General features: G+C 41.5%; 1 protein-coding gene and 1 long non-coding RNA gene across 2 annotated transcripts; one reads left to right on the top strand and one right to left on the bottom strand.

Moving 5' to 3' along the window:
- Nucleotides 1-7,612: 7,612 nt before the first annotated feature.
- On the bottom strand, nucleotides 7,613-9,988 carry adra2a (adrenoceptor alpha 2A). Its single transcript, XM_017425599.3, has one exon. The coding sequence runs from the start codon at nucleotides 9,956-9,958 to the stop codon at nucleotides 8,699-8,701; it is 1,260 nt and encodes a 419-aa protein (XP_017281088.1). The 5' UTR covers nucleotides 9,959-9,988; the 3' UTR covers nucleotides 7,613-8,698.
- A 50-nt stretch (nucleotides 9,989-10,038) lies between these two features.
- Nucleotides 10,039-13,944, top strand: LOC119616863. Its single transcript, XR_005232919.1, has 3 exons — nucleotides 10,039-10,159; nucleotides 12,551-12,646; nucleotides 13,732-13,944. It is a non-coding gene; the product is annotated as an uncharacterized LOC119616863 (long non-coding RNA).
- The last annotated feature ends 5,547 nt before the right edge of the window (nucleotides 13,945-19,491 follow it).

The following is a 19,491-nucleotide window of genomic DNA, read 5'->3' on the forward strand; positions in this document are numbered from 1 at the left end:
CAAATGCAAATGATATTGTGGTGAGAAAATATCAGATTTTTGCAAAGCGTTTCCAAAGAGTGGATTTTAAATTTACTTTAGTTGGTGAACTAAGTTTTTTAGGTAAAATAGTTGCACCGCACTTTGAGTGTTCCCACTGGTGCTTCATAAAGCATGAAAAAAACCAACAATGGCACAGCATTTACTGTTTTTAATATTTAACAAGATTTGTCCTGACTCTGTTACCATTAAACGTTGCTTGTGTGTGAAAAAGCCATTTATTGAGTGGAAATATTACAAAAATGAATCTTCCTCCTTCAAATATTGACCACTAATTTCAGTAAATATGAACAAAGCAACTTCATAAACTTCTGTTGTTCAAAATTGAAGAAAAAATGGCAGATTTATGGGTGCGGCCATGTTGAGTCTCCACATTAACGATGTAGGCCTGTACCAGTGTTACAAAAGTCCTGCACCAAGTCTCTAACAGGCTGTCACTGTCAGACACAGGATATTATGACTGTGTTTTCTGTTTTTTATGCCTCAAATTACTAACTAAAACTACACATATTTTAAAAGTGAGTAGCCATCTATAATACAGCCTGGTGTTATGGCACTCTCTCGGTATGTCTCTGGTACTTATATGATATGTACTCTGTAAGTACAGGGTAAAGGGCACTTCATGATATAGCCCAGTCCCCATAGACATCAAGTTTGTACCAGGGAAGTACCTGGTCTTTACTCTGTAAGTACCAGATATGTATGTACCTTGTAAGTACAGGGTAACAGGTCCCCGTAGGTGCTAAGTACTTACCAGGTACATACCCAGTATGTATCCAGTACTTATCAGGTAAGTACTCAGTTTGTACCAAGTAAATACCATGTATTTAGCCCAGGGGTGGGCCTAATTCAGGGGTTAAATCACCTCTTCATGTTCTGCAGAAGCCTGATAATCACCCATTGATTTAAATCAGGTGTGTTGGAGCAGAGAAACAAGTAAAACATGCAGGATAGTGGCCCTCGAGGACCAGGATTGCCCACCCTTGATGTAGCCGGTACCTCCCAGGTAAGTACTTGGTATGTGCTCAATTACCAAGTGTATATCAGGTACATACAAGGTAACAGGTCACTTCATAATACAGCCCGGACCCTGAAGGCACCAAACATGTTCCAGGTACCTAGTTTGTACCAGACAAGTATTGGACATGTACTGAAACCAGAAGCTCTGTCAGGTTTTGTAGAGGATTTGGACCCAAAAAGCAGACTGACACAGGGAGCTCAAAGAAAAACCAATTTATTAAAGGAAACAAAAAGGCTGACAGAAGTGGCAGCAAAACAAACAACAGGAAACTTACCCAGAGGATCACGAGGAGACACAAGGAGCATAACCTGAATGTGGCGTGAAACAATGAGCCAGCGGAGAGAAAATGACCAGAGACTGATCGTAAAGGGCTGAGGGTGAGTGGAAGGTTGACCACAGCTGAGACTAACAGGTAATAGGGAACAGGTGATGTGGGCAGGGCAGGCTGACTGGAAAACTACTGAGCTGAGGGCAGGTGAATAGAGACACGGTGAGCAGAACTACACAAGAACATCAGGAACAGGGAACAGACGCAAACACACGGATCACAAGAAATAAAGTAGAACTACAGAAACACGGGTGAAAACAATAAACCTAACACAAAAGATTACTCAAAAAGTAACTCGCTTCAACTTCCAGGTTCTGTGTTTAGTTATAATTCAACTATAAATGTTGATTTTCGCCAAAACATCAGTGTAAAACAATATCCGGCGTAACATATTCAAAGCCCATTACAGATTCTCATTTTCTATTGTGTTGTTTTTGCCCTGTTATTTGACTCACCAGCATTATGTCAAACATAGCTGCTTTATATGCACGTTGACGATGTCCCACACTGTTATTTGTTTTCCAGTTTCATCTTGTTCTCTCATTCTCTCCTCTCTGACTCAGTACCTTGTACGTCAACATGCAGCAGTGATAGCATTAGGCGGATGTGCTTGCTGACAGCCTATTGGAAGAAGCCAGCTGTTAAAAGCCCCTCTCCACACACACACACACACACACCCCTGCATGCACACAAACATTTAGCCTCTGGGAATCAGGGCATGGATCATCAGGTTAGAGAGCACATCCGTCTCCAAGTCTTTGTGTCTTGCACGGTGTTTAAGCGTAGCTACCATTCAAACGGATGAGGACAAAAATGTCAGCAGCCTCAAATATGATGCGGGGCAAACAAATGTTTCTAGTCGGAGGATGTGTGTGGGGATGATGTTTTCTCAACTTAAAAGATGAGTGCTTCTGAGTGTCTGTGGGAGGGTGGGTGGGTCTTTGTTTTGTACATGTGCTGTAGGTGGCAGAGGTGAGCAGGTCATGATGACAATGAAGGCTTGCCGAGGCACCCACATGCTACAACCTGCTTATTTTTTTTTTTTTTTCCCCCGAGTGACATCCGCCCATTCAAGGTGGCTGCGATATGCATGATTGTTCCCACTGATGACTCACTGTTGTTTGCCACTTCTTTTATTTACTTCTACTTTTACTTTACTTAATTTTGCGCAGCTTCACGGGCGGTCCAGGTTCTGTCACTGGAGTTAATCTTCGCAGAATGCTCGGACACGTTCACTGAATCATGTTTTACAATTGGCTCGTTCCTGGTCCAGCTCCTCTTTGGGTTTCGAGCGACTTTCAGAGGTGTCATTTCCATTAAAGTCCCAGTTTCATTAACGGCAGTGTGACGAGCTGTCACCCCTCTGGGTCTGAGTGGATACACCGTACAACACTGGGCAGAGGATATTTCCCTGGAAAATAATTTGTCTAGACAAATCCATTTTCCTGGAGCTCATTATGATTGAGAGAAATCAGCTCTCCTCGTCCCAGAGACCACATGGCATTACGCAACGTGATTATTAGACCTCTGAGGTAATTCGCTCTGGTTGAAGGAAGCAGAAAATGCAGGATTTAAAATTCAAGTGACCTGCCTGGAAGATGGGTGTGAGTTGAATCAGCAGTCTTTTAAAACCAACTCGGACTGGAAAATTAGTAACTGATGCAAGAAAAAAAACCAAAAACAAACTGGGCCACACAATGCATAAAATGCATAAAAACACAGACCTTAAACTATTATTAGAAGGGGTACACTGATTACATTTACACATAAATCTGAATTTTAACACTTCTTGTTCCAGGAGCCTTTAATACAACCAGCCTGACTTCAGTCTTTTTTTATTGACGGATGAGTTTCAGAAACATGAAAACAATGTAGTACTGAAAATCCTCATTTTTATCTTTATACCTTGATGAAATCCTTTTTTGTGACATCACAGAAACCATAAAGATAGTTAACATTCTGAGCACTAGAAGTGGTAGTAAGTGTTTAATTTTATGCATGTAGTCGGTGGTATTTTTTATATTTTCCCTAATTTAGCTTACTGGGAAACAGAGAACATGGATGGAATTTACCTGCCAGGAAGTAAAGAGACAAGAGATACCTGAAGCTCATATTTTCCCACCTGTTAAGGTTCATCTTATCAGTTTCCAGGGGTGCTGCATCAATGTCATTACAAAGAGTTTTCAGTAAAACTGATCAGTTTTTGTCTTTTTTTTCACTCAGTGCCGTGAAAAGCGGGTTTGTTGTTTGTCGGTTTGTTAGCAAAATATCTCAGAAGTCACTGGACAGACTTTAATAAATCTCTCAGTGAGTAAGTGAGTTTCATTGTTGTGTGTTTAGCCTTGTTGTTTTATTTTTATGCTTCTTTTATTTCATTTATTGCTGATGTTCAGCACTTCGTTTCAGCTGTGGCTGGTGTTAAAGCTGATGATGATGATGGTAATCTTTGGGTGTGTGTTTACGACTAAATAACTGTTAGAGCCAACCCAATTCAAGATGGCCGCCACAGCCAGCTGACCTTACAAAACACAGAAAGTTTTATAGAAGTTGAGCTCAAATTTGGTGTGGTTGTACGTGAAAGTTATTCACAACACTCCAATCACTACTTATGGTGGGAAAACTTGCTTAAAGCTTTAGTATTAACTGTTGGAGTCAACCCTGTGTGTCTGTTAGCAAAATATCTCATGACCTACTGGGCTGATTTTAAGGAAACTCTTAGAAAACAATCATTGGATGTACATCTACAACTGATTAACTTTTGGCGTCAATTCAATTCAAGATGGCTGCCACACAGATTCAATAGTAGCAAAACAAAAATGACTATAGCTTAGTCAACATTACATATGTGAGACTAAAATTTAGTATGTTAGTAGCTGGGAGTTTTTCACAACATAATCTGTGTGTGGCATCATGTGATGTTGCATGCAACTGTGCACAGCATTATTTCTAACATTGGACCAAAATCCAGATTATTTAATGTGATTTGTTGTTCATCCGGGGTTAGATAACATGACCTACTGACACCAGATGCTTAACAGACTTTCACCAAAACGTATATTTGTAAGGAGAGTGTTCTTTCTTTAAAAAAACAAGAATTTGATTTTAAAACAGCAATCTGTTCCAAATGAATGACATTACTGAGTAATTCGTGGTAGAAATGGTTTCACCAACCACCAACGCTTTCAGTGGACTTTTTAAAAGAAAGTGTTACTCCGTGGGTCTTTTTAAAACGATGTGTACTAACCTGTAAACCTTTTTAAAAATGTGATACGCAACCTTGAAAGGGAAAAAAAAAGTTGCTGTCGAGCAACTTTGAAACAAACTGAGTCAAACGGCAGATTGTGGATCTCTGTATGGGTACTTTTTATTTGCTTTATTTGAGTTTTAGAAACAAAAAGGGCTTCATTATTCAGTGGGAGAAGGTGATTGTGTATTCCCAGCCACACACGAAATGAAAACAAAGAGTTTGGAAGCAGGTATTAATATAAACACTGCCATATTTTCACATAACAACCCTGCTGCAGTATTATTCTTTAAAAACAAATATTTAAATCATATGGAAAGTAGCAGTGTCAGTGGATTTAAAGTATTTCAGGATGTTTATGTTCCCTTCAGCTGTAGTTTCTTTTATGAAATTGTCTATTTTTATGTAAACGTTCAGAGAATAATAATATAAAAACGTGAAATCTGAAAACTCCTGGTTAACTTTCTGACCGTGTGATTAGTGAAGTAAAGAACGGTCCTGTTTTAAACTTTCTGAAGTTAACGATGAAAAATACCTTTCGTGACTTTAGGCAAGGCTAGTGCGGATCTTTGAATTTATTTGTGTTTCATAAAAGATTTGATGGTGCAGAAAGCTTTAATCAAGGTCCTTCATTAGCTCGTTAGGGCTGTGATTTGCTCCCAGTCCTTGTAAGACAAACTCAGGAGATTCCAGTTTTCAAACACTGTCGAGCATTTAACAAATTAAAAACTAATGATGCCCACAAAGCACCCCAGGGCTGCGAGAACGGAGAGCAGCATTTTTCAGACAGCCATTTGCTCAGATTGTAAAGTGATTTAGAAGTTTTAGTTCGCTGGAACCAAGAAAAGTGGCAGAGAATTCCCCAAAAAAAGGCTAATTAAAATCCCTGATAAACCGGAATGGAAGATTTCACGACCCTTTTTTTTTTTTTTACAGGTATGAAAGAAAGTAGACCTAATAAAATGCTGAGATATTCTGGAAAAATCTCACATCATCTGTGAAGGAAATCCAAAACCAAGCTAGCGACATAAAAGCCCAACATTAATGATGATGAATTAAGTGTCTTCTGATCTGAAACGGCCTCAAGAGACAGAAATATGTCCACGGGCCTAAAAGAGCACCGGCCTTAGACCCTCACGGAGCTGAGAGCGAAGTTCTGCTCCTTTAAACTCTCGTTTTGAAGCCTTGTCCGTTTTCTTTTTAGCCTGAAACTGAGGACAGAAGGAAAGTTTTTACCAGGTTGAGTATTTTATCTCCCCGCCGCTGAAAGGCAAAAGGCAGACGGTGTTTGTGTTTCTGTCTGTTACCAAAATATCTCATGAACCGCTGAATGAACTTTAGCGAAACTGTTAGAAGGAACCTCGACAAGCTTTAACTACTGGAGAAAACCCAAATCAGAATGGTCGCCACAGCAAACTGATCTCAGCAAACACAAGAATCACGATGAATCAGTGGATTTTACAGACACTGAGCTGAACTCTTTAGGGGTAGTAGCTGAGAGTCCTTTCTTTCATGATGTGGTCCTCAAGGTTTTGCTGCATTTGATCTTAATCTAAAGGCCAATTTCAGGCGCCCTGGTTTCAGTTGGAGCGCTTTCCTCGGCGTGTTCGTCGAAAAACAACATCCAGACATCTCACACAGAAATTCCCACCTCGGTCCGGTCGAACATTTCGTTTCATCACGACTGCGAGCGCGTCCGTGCCGTGGTAAGCTCACCCACTCTGCCTGCGTGTGTGCGCAGCAAACACCCGAGCACATTCTCACACGCTGACAACTCCCACAGCGCTTACAGATTTCCGAGACACGCAGAGGACCACTGCTCCGGCTCCGTTTTATTATACATCTGGCTCATCAGAGGGAGGCACTGGGTGAGCTCTCCCAGCGGGACCATTTAGGTTTGTGAGGGCTCTGCTGCTCAGCTTCCTCACTGACTGTCAGAAGGCAGCCTTTTCACATCCTCTTCCTCAGCAGGGAGCACATGTAACTATGTTAAACTTGTCTCTCTGTAAACAGTTGTTCCTTTGTCATCTCCCACCGCCGACATCTCATCAAATATCAAATATCTCATGAGCCACTGGACGAATTTGACTGAAACTCTCAGAAAGAAATCGCTGGATGAACATCCACAACTGAACGTGTTTAGAAGTCAATCCAAATCAAAATGGCCACCACAGCTAAGCAACCTTAGACAACACAAAAATGGCTGTAACTCAGTTAATTATAGAGATATTGAGCTCAAATTTTGTGTGGTAGTAGCTGATACTTATTCCCAACACAGACTCAAAGCACGATTAGGTCGAGTGAGATCTAGTTTTAAAACTTCGCCATTAACTATTAGAGTCAGCTTTTTGTTTGTTAGCAAAATATCTCATGAACAACTGGAGGGATTTTAGTAAAACCTTCAGAAACCAATAACTGGGTGTACATCCACAACTGATTATGTTTTTGAGTCGACTCAATTCAAAATGGCCGCCACAGTCAGCTGACTTTAGGAAACATAAAAATAGCTGTAACGCAGCTAACTGTTACGAATATTCAGCTAAAATTTGGTGGCGTAGCAGCTTCGAGTCATCCCAAACAAATACTACAAGAACTATACAATGGGCAATACCTTTTGCCTGAAATGTTTTTTTTAACAGCTGGCATCCACCCTGTTTGTCTGTTAGCATAATATCTCAGGAAACGCTGGACCAACTTGAATGAAACTGTCAGAAAGTAATCATTAGGTGTAGATCTACAACTGATTGACTTTTGGAACCAATCCAGTTCAAGATGGCCACCATAGATGATCAGAATTAGCCAATACAACAATGGCTGTAACTCAGTCAGTTTCATTGATACCGAGCTACAGCTAGGTATGGTCGTGGCTGAGAGTCACCCTCAACACATACTCCATACATTAGCACATCTCGCAAAATGTGGCTGTGGCAGCCATCATGAGGGAAAATGGAAGGAGGCGGGCAATAAACAGTCCTTCAAGGAATGCTAGGCCTTTAATCTAATGAAAGTGCTCTTCTGATCTGGATGGAGAGAACAAGGTGAGAAGAAAAACAGAGAGAGACCAGTCAATCAAGTTCTGGTTTGACAGACTCTGTGTTTACTTAATGATGCATAACACAAGATGAACCGCTCGTTCTCCGCTTTCGTGTGCCTCGCATTACATCATCAAAGTTGATCCATAAACCGCCTGAAATCGGAAGCGAGCAAACACTTGAAAGGGAAAAAGAAAAGATTCAAAATATGACTCACTTCGAGCGTTTGACATTGCAGACAAAAGACCCTCATTTGATAATAAACACGATTAATCCGGGAACCAAAACATCGTTTGCACATGTTTCTTTCAAGCTCATTAGGAGTTGAGCTTGTTATTAGGCTCGCAAAAAAGGTCAGATTAAACAAATCGCTGAACGTGCACTCGTGTTTTCATGTCTTCAGTGAAAGGCTGGCAGAAAGGGACTGTTCAAATCAGGAAGCCTTGATTAGGTTTTAAAGAGAAAATCCAACTTTCTGTCACCGTTGCCTCCCCAGTCCTTTCGTTTAATGTGTGGAAATGTACTGTCCAAAGTAAGAGATTCACATCGCTGGGAAATCATCACTCTGAGCTTTCCTATGAATTCATGGAGCCATTACAGAAAATGGGCTTTATTTATCCTTTAGCGTCTGCAATTTGACCACAAGTCATCGTCAGCATCCTCTGCATCATTCTCATCGTATCATACAAGAAAAACACGTTACTGCATCCATAAGAACAAAAACATAGACAAATACTCAGACGGGTCATTTTGTACAACATACGGATTTAATACATGTCATGAAATTCACTATGGTTGTTAAAAAAATACTCAAATAAAAACAGCAGTCACAATAAAAACCACGGTGGTGTTGTGTGTTCTCTGCCTGCGTCGAAGCTGTGGCTGGTGGAGGCTTTTTTGGAGGAGGATGCTGCACAGAAAGCTGTTCCCGGGCAGCAACACGGAGACTGTTCACAAACTGCCGGTCCATGCACAACGGGCAAACATGTTTAACAATGTACGCACGAGATACGAAACGGAAAGGGAAAACGGAATCATACGTATCTTCGAGTGTCCCTCCTGCACAGGATCTTCTTGAACGACCTTCTGAAGTCGTTGTTGAAGATGGTGTAGATGAGGGGGTTCAGGGCACTGTTACAGTAGCCGAACCAGAAGAAGAACTTGAACAGGGTCATGGGCACGCTGCAGGGCTTGCACAGCGTCATCAGCATGTACGTAAAGAAAAAGGGAAACCAGCAAATGACAAAGACTCCAATAACCACAGCCAGGACGAAGGTGAACCGTTTCTCCCGGTTCTGCCGGCCCTTCCAGCGGCTGGACTTGGTGCTCGGCGCCTGCTTTGAGGTGCTAGCATCCCCTGGTTTGATTTGGCTCAGTCTGGTTTTCCCCTTGTTTGTTTTCTTTTTAATGGAACATGGGTTGTTCACCTTGTGATCGGAGGAGGACGACTCCTCCAGGTCCACCCCGTTGACCTCCCCTTTCACTTCGTCGGCTCCCCTTGCTCCCCTCGCTCCCTCCTTTAGCTCGATGTCCCGCTCACCGTTGAGCTTCTCGTGGCAGAGGCGATCCTCAGCATCGCCCACGCCATTTTCCTTCAGATTGACGGCAGCGGCGTTGGCTGGCTTTGTCGCGTCGTCCCCCTTCCGGTCTCCTGGTGGCGCTCGCGTCCTTTTTTTGGCGATTTGGTAGATCCGTATGTAGACCAGCACCATGATGATGCACGGCAGGAAGAAGGAGCCAATGCAAGAGGAGACGACGTACCACTTGTCATTATTGATCCCACACTTGGAAGATTTCTTGTGGTTCTTCTCCATGGTGATCAGAGGTGGGAAGGAGATAATGGCGGCAATGACCCAAACGATGAAGATGATGCTTTTGATGCGGCGTGGTGTCCTCTTCAAGTTGTACTCGATGGCCTGGGTGATGGACCAGTAGCGGTCCAAGCTGATGGCGCAGAGGTGGGCGATGGAAGCGGTGCAGAAGAGAACATCGAGTGCGAGATAAATCTCACACCACACCTCACCGAAGTACCAGTATCCCATCAGCTCATTGGCCAGGGAGAACGGCATCACCAGGGTGGCCACCAGAATGTCCGCCGACGCCAGAGACACCAAGAATAAGTTCTGCGGAGCTCGCAGAGCCCGGCTTGTAAACACGGCAATGACCACCAGCACGTTACCGAACACTATGAGCAGGATCATAAACCCCACCAGCACGCTGAGCGGCAGGGCCACCTCCAGAGAGTAGGGCTCCATGCCCGTAAAGTTCTGGCTGGTCTCGTTGTCAGACTCCATTGCAGCAGCAGCACCAACAGACTGACTCACTTCCTGTGTGAGTTCACCTGAGGTTAGCAGATTTCATTCACCAGGAAGGACAGAACTAGTATCTGACTGCAGGGCTGAGAAAGGAAGGAAGTGAAAAACTCCTCGGAGACTTTCCCAGATTCTTCCTCTTCATTGTGAGCTGCCTCTGCAGGGACAAGCCCTTATCGTTGGGTGAGGATGACACTTTATCTAAAAATATGGCAGGAAGAGGGGGAAAAAAAAAACACTTTTCAGCTCCCAGAATGGTATTTTAAATACAACGTGATACATGTTTTACATAGTTACTAATGTAATTAAAGAATTCTGAAAGAATAAGAGGAATCCTACCTGAGTGAACGAGCGGGCACACAGCCTCTCCAGTGCCAGAGACGCCCGCTCGCTGACAGAACTGCGAGCAGGTATAACTTCTTTAGGCAAATCAGCGACAGGCAGAGGAGCTCCATGTAGCGAATGGAGCGCTCTCCCTTCCCCTCCTGACTCTCCCCGCGCGCTGATCTCTGCGTCGCATCTCGTTGAGCTGAGGAGCGGAGCTCTAATAGAGCGCTAATCGCGTTATCCCGGGCGCTGCCTGCGCGTGGAGTTTCTCTCCTCTCCTCTCTGTTAGCCACAGAGTAGGACGCGGCGCCACTCCCTCTCTCCTTATAGCCCGCACGCTGCAAAAAGTGTCCCGCTCGCCGGGTCGCGGTGCGTCCTGCGCCCTGTGTGTCCGGAAACATCAGCCGCGGAGCGAGGCGCGGACATTCATGTTTCCTCCAGCCTCAGGAGGAGAGGAGCGCATCAACCAACAAACACCAGCTGGGGACACGAACAGCCCAAATGAATCCAATCTAAAAGGCTACTCACAAACAAGAGCATTATTTCGTCAAAAAAAAAGTTTATTATTATTAATAATAGTAATAATTAAAGACCTGTCATCGCCCGCCGTCTTTCATGCCAGAGTTTTAAACTGACATCATCATAAGGAGTTCATTTTATGCACAATCTGATAACTCAGATGTGATGAAGTTTAGCTCACCAGCTGTGAAACTGACTGAGCCTTTACTGATTAGCTGTGGCGGCCATCTTGAACTGGGCTGACTCCAAATCTTGATGAGGTTTAGATGCTCAACCGGTGATTACTTTCTGACAGTTTCACTCAAATCTCTCTTGTGATTCATGAGATATTTTGCTAACAGACAGACAGTGTTGACTCTAAGAGTTAATTCCAGTTTTAGGCAAAGATTTTGCTCAACGTGCAGCTTTTGAAGTAGGCGTTGTGAATTAGCCTCAGCTAATACCGCATCAAATTTTAACTCATCATCTGTAAACTTGGTTGAGTTATAGCCATTTTGTATTGGCTAAGGCTGGTTAGCTGTGGCGGCCATCTTGAATTGGAGTGACTCCAAAATGTAATCAGCTGTAGAAGTAAATAAAAGTTATATTTATACACATGTTGTTCAAAGAAGGTTTCTTTGTAGCCAAAGTTTGTGTTTTCTCTGTCTTCTGCTATTATTCATTTTGTGATAATTTTCATCAAGATCACAATTTAACTGTTCTGTTACCTCAAGATTACCAGTTTCATCTAGTGATCTGGAGAAAGCAAGTTGTTGTTTTTGTTTGTTTCAAAATTGAGCTGATTATAGTGTGAATTACAGAAGCTGAGAGAAGATGTGCTTGGACGTTTATTTGGATGATATCTCGAGATAACAAGACAATTAATAGTTGCACCAATCATCTCATTATTTTGAGAACAACAACAACAAAAAAGAGCTTTTTCTTTATACCTGTATCTCGAGAAAGCAACGCTTGTTTTCTTGAGATAAGTAGATAGAACCAGTCTGATTATCTCAGGATAACAGGGCACGTAACACATTATCTTAGGAAAACAACATCAAAAATAATAATAATAGTAGCTTATTCTATCATTCTCTGCATCGTAGTATCGCTGTTATGACCCAAGATGATCTAAAGGCTGGTCAGTGCTGGATGTTCTTTAATGTGACTTTTTCAGCTTCAATCGGCTGCAAGTTTTGTGAAAACTAGAAATGATGTCAAAATAACATGAGCTTTTCTAGTCAAAATCAAAATGATCATTTATTTCAAAATAAAGAGATAAATAATTTGTGTTGAGAATTTAAACCTGTAATCATGTCTTCTCTTGGCTTCTATAGTCTTCTTATAAAACGGGGCGGGGATCACCTTTTTTTTTGGCGGTGTATAAAACTGTTATAAGAAACCCTTTATTCCTTCCGCTCCCAACATTTAAAACAGGGATCCATTTTTGTTCACGTCTACTAAGGAAGGAGAATCCTAAAGTGACTTTTAATGTGCGTGAATGAATTTGCAGACATATATGATGTGTGTGTGTTTGTAGACGCTGCAGAGAAATGTCAACTTTATGTAAACAGTCAAGTTTTCCTAAACAACATTTTAGCACCAGAACCAGGTGAGGCAGACATTTTTTGTAGTGCAGCTGCTGGATTCTGTTGCTAAGCAGCAGCTGGAGTCTCACCACCTGAACATCAACAGATGCGTTTTGTTGCTTCGGCCAAACTTCATTTCTTCCCCCCGTCTTTTGAACAGAAGGCGAAGGACTCGAGGAAGTCCTCCAAACTGGGGTTCTGGGAGTCCTGTTTGCACAAAGGACACACCTGGCCAGGTCCTTGGGTGTTTCTGGAGGTGAGCTGGCTGCTGTTGAGTCTGCGGCCCCAAACCGAAGCGGGCTAAGGAAAGCAGACCACATTTTTATGTTTATAGATGCAAAATTCGACAATTTGAAGATTTAATAAGCAGACGTTGTGTCTTGTGTTTATTTCATGAACTCTGCATGAAACCTGACTTGATGTTTGAAGTCAAATATTTAACTTCATCTGACACCCGCCTGAACTGCTCACCGGGTTGCCAAACTGATTCCACTTTATTTACTTTGTCCACAGAAAGGTGTGACAGCTGATGGCTGACATGTCGCAGCTTCGCTAAGGCTTTAACGTCTAAGTGTTTAATTACAATGGATGTTTATCCGTCCAGCATATTGTTTAGTTGACTTCAAAAGGTAATCAGTTGTAGATGTTCTTCCAGGGATTGCTTTATGAAAGTCTCACTAAATTCTGCCCAGTGGTTCATGGGATATTTTGCTAACAGACAAACAGGGGTTGACTCCAGCTGCTAAAGTTTGCAGTAAAATGAGAGGCACTTATAAGTATCTGTTGTGACTGAGTCTCGGCTACAACTACATTAAAATTTAGAGCATTATCTGTAATCCTGACCAAATGATACCAATTTTTTTGTGTTTTCAGCTCCAAAAGACAGTCCAGTGACTATTTCCTGGAGGTTTCATTAAACTCCATCTACTTGACCATGAGATATTTTGCTAATAGATAAACAGAGCTGGTATAATTTTAAACAAATATCTCGCACAATCTGTTATTTCTGAGATTACCCAACAGTCTCAGCTGCTACCACACCAGATTTTAGCTCAACATCTGTAAAATTGGCTGAGTTGTAGTCATTTTGGGGGTTTTCATTGTCAGTTGGCTGCGGCAGCCATCTTAAATCATGTTGAATCCAAAAGTTAATCAGTTGTAGACGAACATCCAGTGATTCCATTCAGAAAGTTTCATTAAAATGTCTCCTGTGGGTCGTGAGATATTTTGCTAAGACAGACACGAGCAAAACCAATATAAAACTTTATTTAGAAAAATTGCCAAACTATTACCTTTAAGCACTTTATAGTCTAATCTCTATGACTAACTCTCTTCTTTCAGATTTGATCCATGGGTTTTCGCAGCTCTGCCTTTGTTTCGCGTCTCCGCCGAAGTTAAAATGACTCCCGCGGGGCGACTTGATCGAGGATATTCATGAGGAATACGGTGGTGCTGGTGGATGGAGGTGCTCCCGCCTGCAGCTGCTGGCTGAATGCTGATCTCCTCTCACCGACGCTGACTCACACACACTCACACACACACACGGAGGCTTGTCGGCCTTCGCAGATCTGAAAAGAAGCAAGGATGCACGTCAGATTACAATCTCCAAGAAGTAACAGGTAAACAGAAACAGAACACAAAGCAGTTCAAACCCTCATTGGAAAACTGTTTATTTATTCGTCCTTGATTTTGAGCCTTTAAAGTAGCTTTTGAATTTTGCAGTAATCATACGGTAAATTATCTAACTTCTGTCATCTGCTCAGCTGAATGAGAACTTTTTGGGAAGATCTACGTGACTGATCCTACTCTAGACATTAACCAGAGGAGATTCTTATAGTTGTCTCTGATTTATGCATTCATTATCTTTTACATAAAAAAACAGATGCCTAAAAACTCCACCAAAATTCAGATTTTTGGGGGGGTTAAGACTTTTCTGTCTGATAAAGAAGATATTAGGCTGAATAATTGAACAGAAGTACTGCAGGACTTGCTGAAAATCAATACGACTCCTCTTTTATTTTCTCCTTCTTTAATGTTAATGTAATTCTAATGGTTTATTGACAAATTCACTTTAATGTAATCTGATTTAGATAGATAGATAGATAGATAGATAGATAGATAGATAGATAGATAGATAGATAGATAGATAGATAGATAGATAGATAGATAGATAGATAGATAGATAGATAGATAGATAGATAGATAGATAGATAGATAGATAGATAGATAGATAGATAGATAGATAGATAGATGTTAATTTGTTTGTCAATTTGAATGACAATAAAAGGTAAAAAGGCTCTGCAGTTTCTTACATTTCTCGAAAAAGCCGAAGAAAAAAAAGCAACAACAGAAGAAGTGTCACGTGACTAAAGCATTTAATTCAGTGTATAACACATAAATCAGGCAAGGTAAAGGCTGTTGACAAGCAGAAATGAAGACCCTCATCTCCAGTTTTATTTATTTTTTAAAGTTTTTTTTTTGCCTCATTTTCAAAAACTAAACTCTTAACATTTTCCCCCGCCTCGCTAAGTGATCGTGACGTCACTCCCACCTGTTACCACGGCAACGCGTCACGACTCGGTTTGTCCTCCGCGGACCGAGTTGATTGACACGAAGCCACTCTGGTTGAAAAAAAAAAAAAGAAAAAGAAAGAAAGAAATAATAACCCCAGCTTAATGGATTATTAGGAATTCAATTACCCCTCTGCCTCTGTGATGTTCCGCTGTTGAGTCCACAAACCGCAAAGTATATTTTTCACAAACGCGCACGGAGGCTTTTAGCCCGGACGCCGAATATTCAACGCGCCCACCCATTAGCCGGAAGAGAGGCGGTGGTTGCGGGGAGAGAAAGGGTCGTTTCCGTCGGTCCGGGCCGGTGAGGCGGCCTCTGTGCAGGGGGACAGCTTGTGGACAGTGGCGCGGCGCTGACTGATGAATGCGGGCGCACGCGAACAAGCGCAAGGATACAGTGACACCTGTCGTCTTCAACCGGAGCCGACGAGCTCCAAATTCAGCCGCAGAACACCGTGGGGGGAAATAGTCCACCGTGCGATCAGGAAGTGAAGCTCAGGCCGCCCAGGGTTTTATTTTTCTTATTTTTTTTCTGGGTGGAGTAGGCTTTCAAACTCCACACAGATCAGCGAAACTGGACAAAATGTTTAAATAACTACCGAAGCTGACATTTAAAGCGTTTTTAACTTGTTCGAGACGGCAAAAAGCTCTAAACAAATATAAGAAAAACTGTCAACTTTTAGTGATACTTTAATTCGCCAGCAGGGGGCGGTGTTGTACAAGACTGATTCAGCTTCAGACTATCTATCTATCTATCTATCTATCTATCTATCTATCTATCTATCTATCTATCTATCTATCTATCTATCTATCTATCTATCTATCTATCTATCTATCTATCTATTTATCTATCTATCTATCTATCTATCTATCTATCTATCTATCTATCTATCTATCTATCTATCTATCTGCATACCTTAAATAACTGTATATATAACAGAATAAATTATATATTATATTATATTTTTCAAAAAATAAGATTTTCATTCATGTTTGTAAGAAGTAAAACACGGTGTATACTTCCATCAGCCATAACATTACGACTACCCACCTCAGTTCTGAAGCCCCTCCAGGTGTTGCGAGTCAAAATAAAACCAGAGGATTTAAACTGAGGATTCTTCCTCAGTTTAGTTAATCTGTGCAAACAATTATGTGAACTAACATTATTCTGTTTGAGAACAAACAGTAGATTGTTTTTTTTAGGGTTCAGTAAAGTTGAAAATTCTGACTTCCAGAATCAAAAACGTTTAAACAAACCATCAAATTATTGTAAAACCACAAGCATCACCAGAAAGGTAAACACACTCCAAGCTTTATGAAAGTATAGTAGGTGTAAATAAAGTCACATTAAGATTCTCCTTAACGTGGTCTTTCTCTAACTGTGACATCTACAGGAGACGGAAACATCTCATTCATAAATGTCGGGTGTGATTTTGCTGAAAACAGATAATATTATTTATGTTTTTGAACATTACAGCCAGATGCTGCTGTTTGTAAACGGTCCCTAAATTCTTATTTCACTTGGAAATTTGCCATTGGCTAAATTTGGCACAAAACATCTGCCTCTTTAGGAGTCTTTTCTGTTGTTGTTTTGTGCATGGTTCTGACTGAATAAACTAAACTAAATTTCTTTTTTTTTTCCATTTTTTTCCTCCTCTACACTAAAACCAAACCTGAACTCAACACCTGTTCACCGATGATAGTGCATCAGATTTACTGAACTAGACTTTTCAGCACCTCTGTTTTTGTTTCAGCCCCTGGCGCCTCGTGGGCTCTACGCCATTTTTGTTAAAAAAAAAACCCATCTGGGGGTATCCTGGGGTGTTTAGTACTGGGACATTAGAATTATTAATGCAGGGTGAGCGGTTGTAGAGTGACCTGGCCTTGGTTCCCACAGATTCCATCAGATTAGTATCTGGAGGGGGTTTGGAGGTCAAGTAAACATTTTTTTGCTCTTGCAGCCGTTCCTTCGGGCCCATTACTGCCCTGCTGACAGGGACCGTTAGTGCACAGAGGACTTTTGCCACAGAGGCAGCATGGCTAGTCATCAGAAATGTTCTGGGAAGTGAAATGGGACAAATTAACATCCACGTGAGGGCCGGGGTGCAGACTTCCCAAGCAGAACACTGTGTTCTGTTAGTAGTTTGTTACTTTACTTGTTGGTGGTCATAATCTTATGGCTAATGGATTTACAATAACTGCAGATATAAAAATAAATGATTTCAATCGAAGCGGAGATAATATTTTCACCCATGCATGTGTGTTTATTTGTTTGTAGTGTTAGCAAAATATCTCATGGACCACTGGACATATTTTATTGAAACTCATTGGGTGTACATCATGTTTAGGGTCAACCCCATTCAAGATGGCTGCCACAGCTAAGCAACCTTAGCAAATACCAAAATGACTCTAACTCCAGTCAATTTTACAGATATTAAGCTGAAACTCTAACACGGTGGTAGCTGAGAGTCATCCCTAACACATTCTCTGAGTGTTAACACTTCTTGTGAGTCAAGTAATTTACAAGGTTTGACCAAAATAAGATTTTAGTTTAAATCTCCTCCCCGTGTACACGTGGGTTTCCTCCCACAGACCAAAAACATGCACGTTAGGTTCATTGGTAACTCTTAAAAAATGTCCCTAGGTGTGAATGAGAGCATGAATGGTTGTTTGTCTCAGTTGTCTCTATGTGTCCCTGTGATGGACTTGTGACCTGTCCAGGGTGTCCCCCGCCTCTCGGATGGATGGATGGATGGATGGATGGATGGATGGATGGTTTAAATCTCTGACATAAAAGGTGGCCAACAATATCTGGTCCTTCCAGGGATGTTAGGATTTTAGGGTTTCTACTATAATACAGTGGCCCAGTAATGTTCCTTTGAGGTGAAATCTGATCTGAAACAACAAAATATAAGTTTCATTTTCCTTGGAGAAAAATATAGCCATAAAGAGCCAACAATTCTGAATTCAGAAACTCGGTCTCTACCCCGCTGTGTGTTCAGCACAACTTCAATGACCACACACGTCATTAATTTGTAAATATTTATCAGTTTATTACAGATAAAAAGATGTATGTACATATAGAACATTACAGAACATTGTCATCTTTATTCGCTTGCAGAGCAGCGCTCTGCTGCCAGTAGGTTTCAAGATAATGGTCTTACAATAGGGCGGCATTGATTAGGTTTGTCATTTACAGCCAAGTCAATAAATCTGCTTTTCTCCGTTTCTCACTTTCCATAGAACTCTTAATGGAGGCATTTATACCAAAGAAAACAAGAGACTGGAGCTCAGAACAGAAAAAGAAGAATGTAATCTGCTGTTCAAAAATCTAAATTTCTTCGGTCGACGTAGGAACACCTCAGTCTGGATCACAGATCACATGGAGGTAGTCGTATGTGCATCTGCTCATGCAGCCAAGAAATAAAAACGTTTTTTTTGTTTTTTTCCCCCCAATCTGACTGAAACGTGAATGAAAATTCTCCTTCACTGTAAAGGTTCTGCTTGTTGCACTTAGGGCTGCCATGTCAGCGTATGGAGACGCAAGAAACGTGTGTGTGTGAGTGTGTGTGAGGCACGTAAATGCGAAGTGGGAAAAGAGCAGGCGGCTTCACATTAAAGGGCCATTCCACAAAGAAATCGGGTCCAACCACAAAAGTGGTCATTCGCGAAGAAACTTTAATGATTTCAGATCAGCTCGGAAAGCAAACCGGAAAACCTCCTTCGTTGGAAAACTGCCTCTCTGATCTTTATTCAGATATGAGACAAATGTCTGCCACATTCCATAATTATAAAAAACGTCCACATTTATTCAGTCTTAAGCGGTGATCACTTCAACCTGATATGACTTGTGAGCAGAACCGTAACAAAATAAAACGCCTCTCTCTTTCTGGGGAAAAAGCTCTGCCTTCACAAAACAACAATGCAAGTCAGTTTTTGGTGGAATTCCCCTTTAATGCCACAGACGAGTGAGACATAAGCACATCCACCATGTAGCATATCACCTTCCAATGCACTCCCGTCTTTTGTTTATAAAACTCTTCACATGAACAGATTCTGTAATACTGAGTCGACCATAACATCAGATTACTGTACAGAGTAAAAGAAAGAAAGAAAGAACAAAAAGACAAGATTCAAATTTACATTGTAACGACCAGTTGCTTGTCATCAAGTACAGTCAGTGGCCATAGACACGAGGAATAGCCAAACAAACACAGAAAAAGACCATTAAGGCTGCTCGTCAATGTAGGTTAAGTAGGAGAAGCATTGGCACACAATGCTTTGACACCCTTTGCAATATACAAAAAAGGGAGCATTTGCAGATACACCAAATAGCCACTAAGTCTTCTATGCAAGAACGCCCGATTCGGACCCGGAGAAACTGTCAGATGTGTCTGAACATGCTTGTTGCCTGTACAAAAAGAACCAGGCCAGAAAATGTCAAGTTGCACGAAGCAAAAAAAAAAAAAGGAAAAGAAAAAAAAAAAACAGAAAGGAGGCGCAAAATGACTGATTCTGGTACACCGTCCAT

This window comes from Kryptolebias marmoratus, linkage group LG3, assembly GCF_001649575.2.
Source record: "Kryptolebias marmoratus isolate JLee-2015 linkage group LG3, ASM164957v2, whole genome shotgun sequence".
Lineage (NCBI taxonomy): Eukaryota > Metazoa > Chordata > Actinopteri > Cyprinodontiformes > Rivulidae > Kryptolebias > Kryptolebias marmoratus.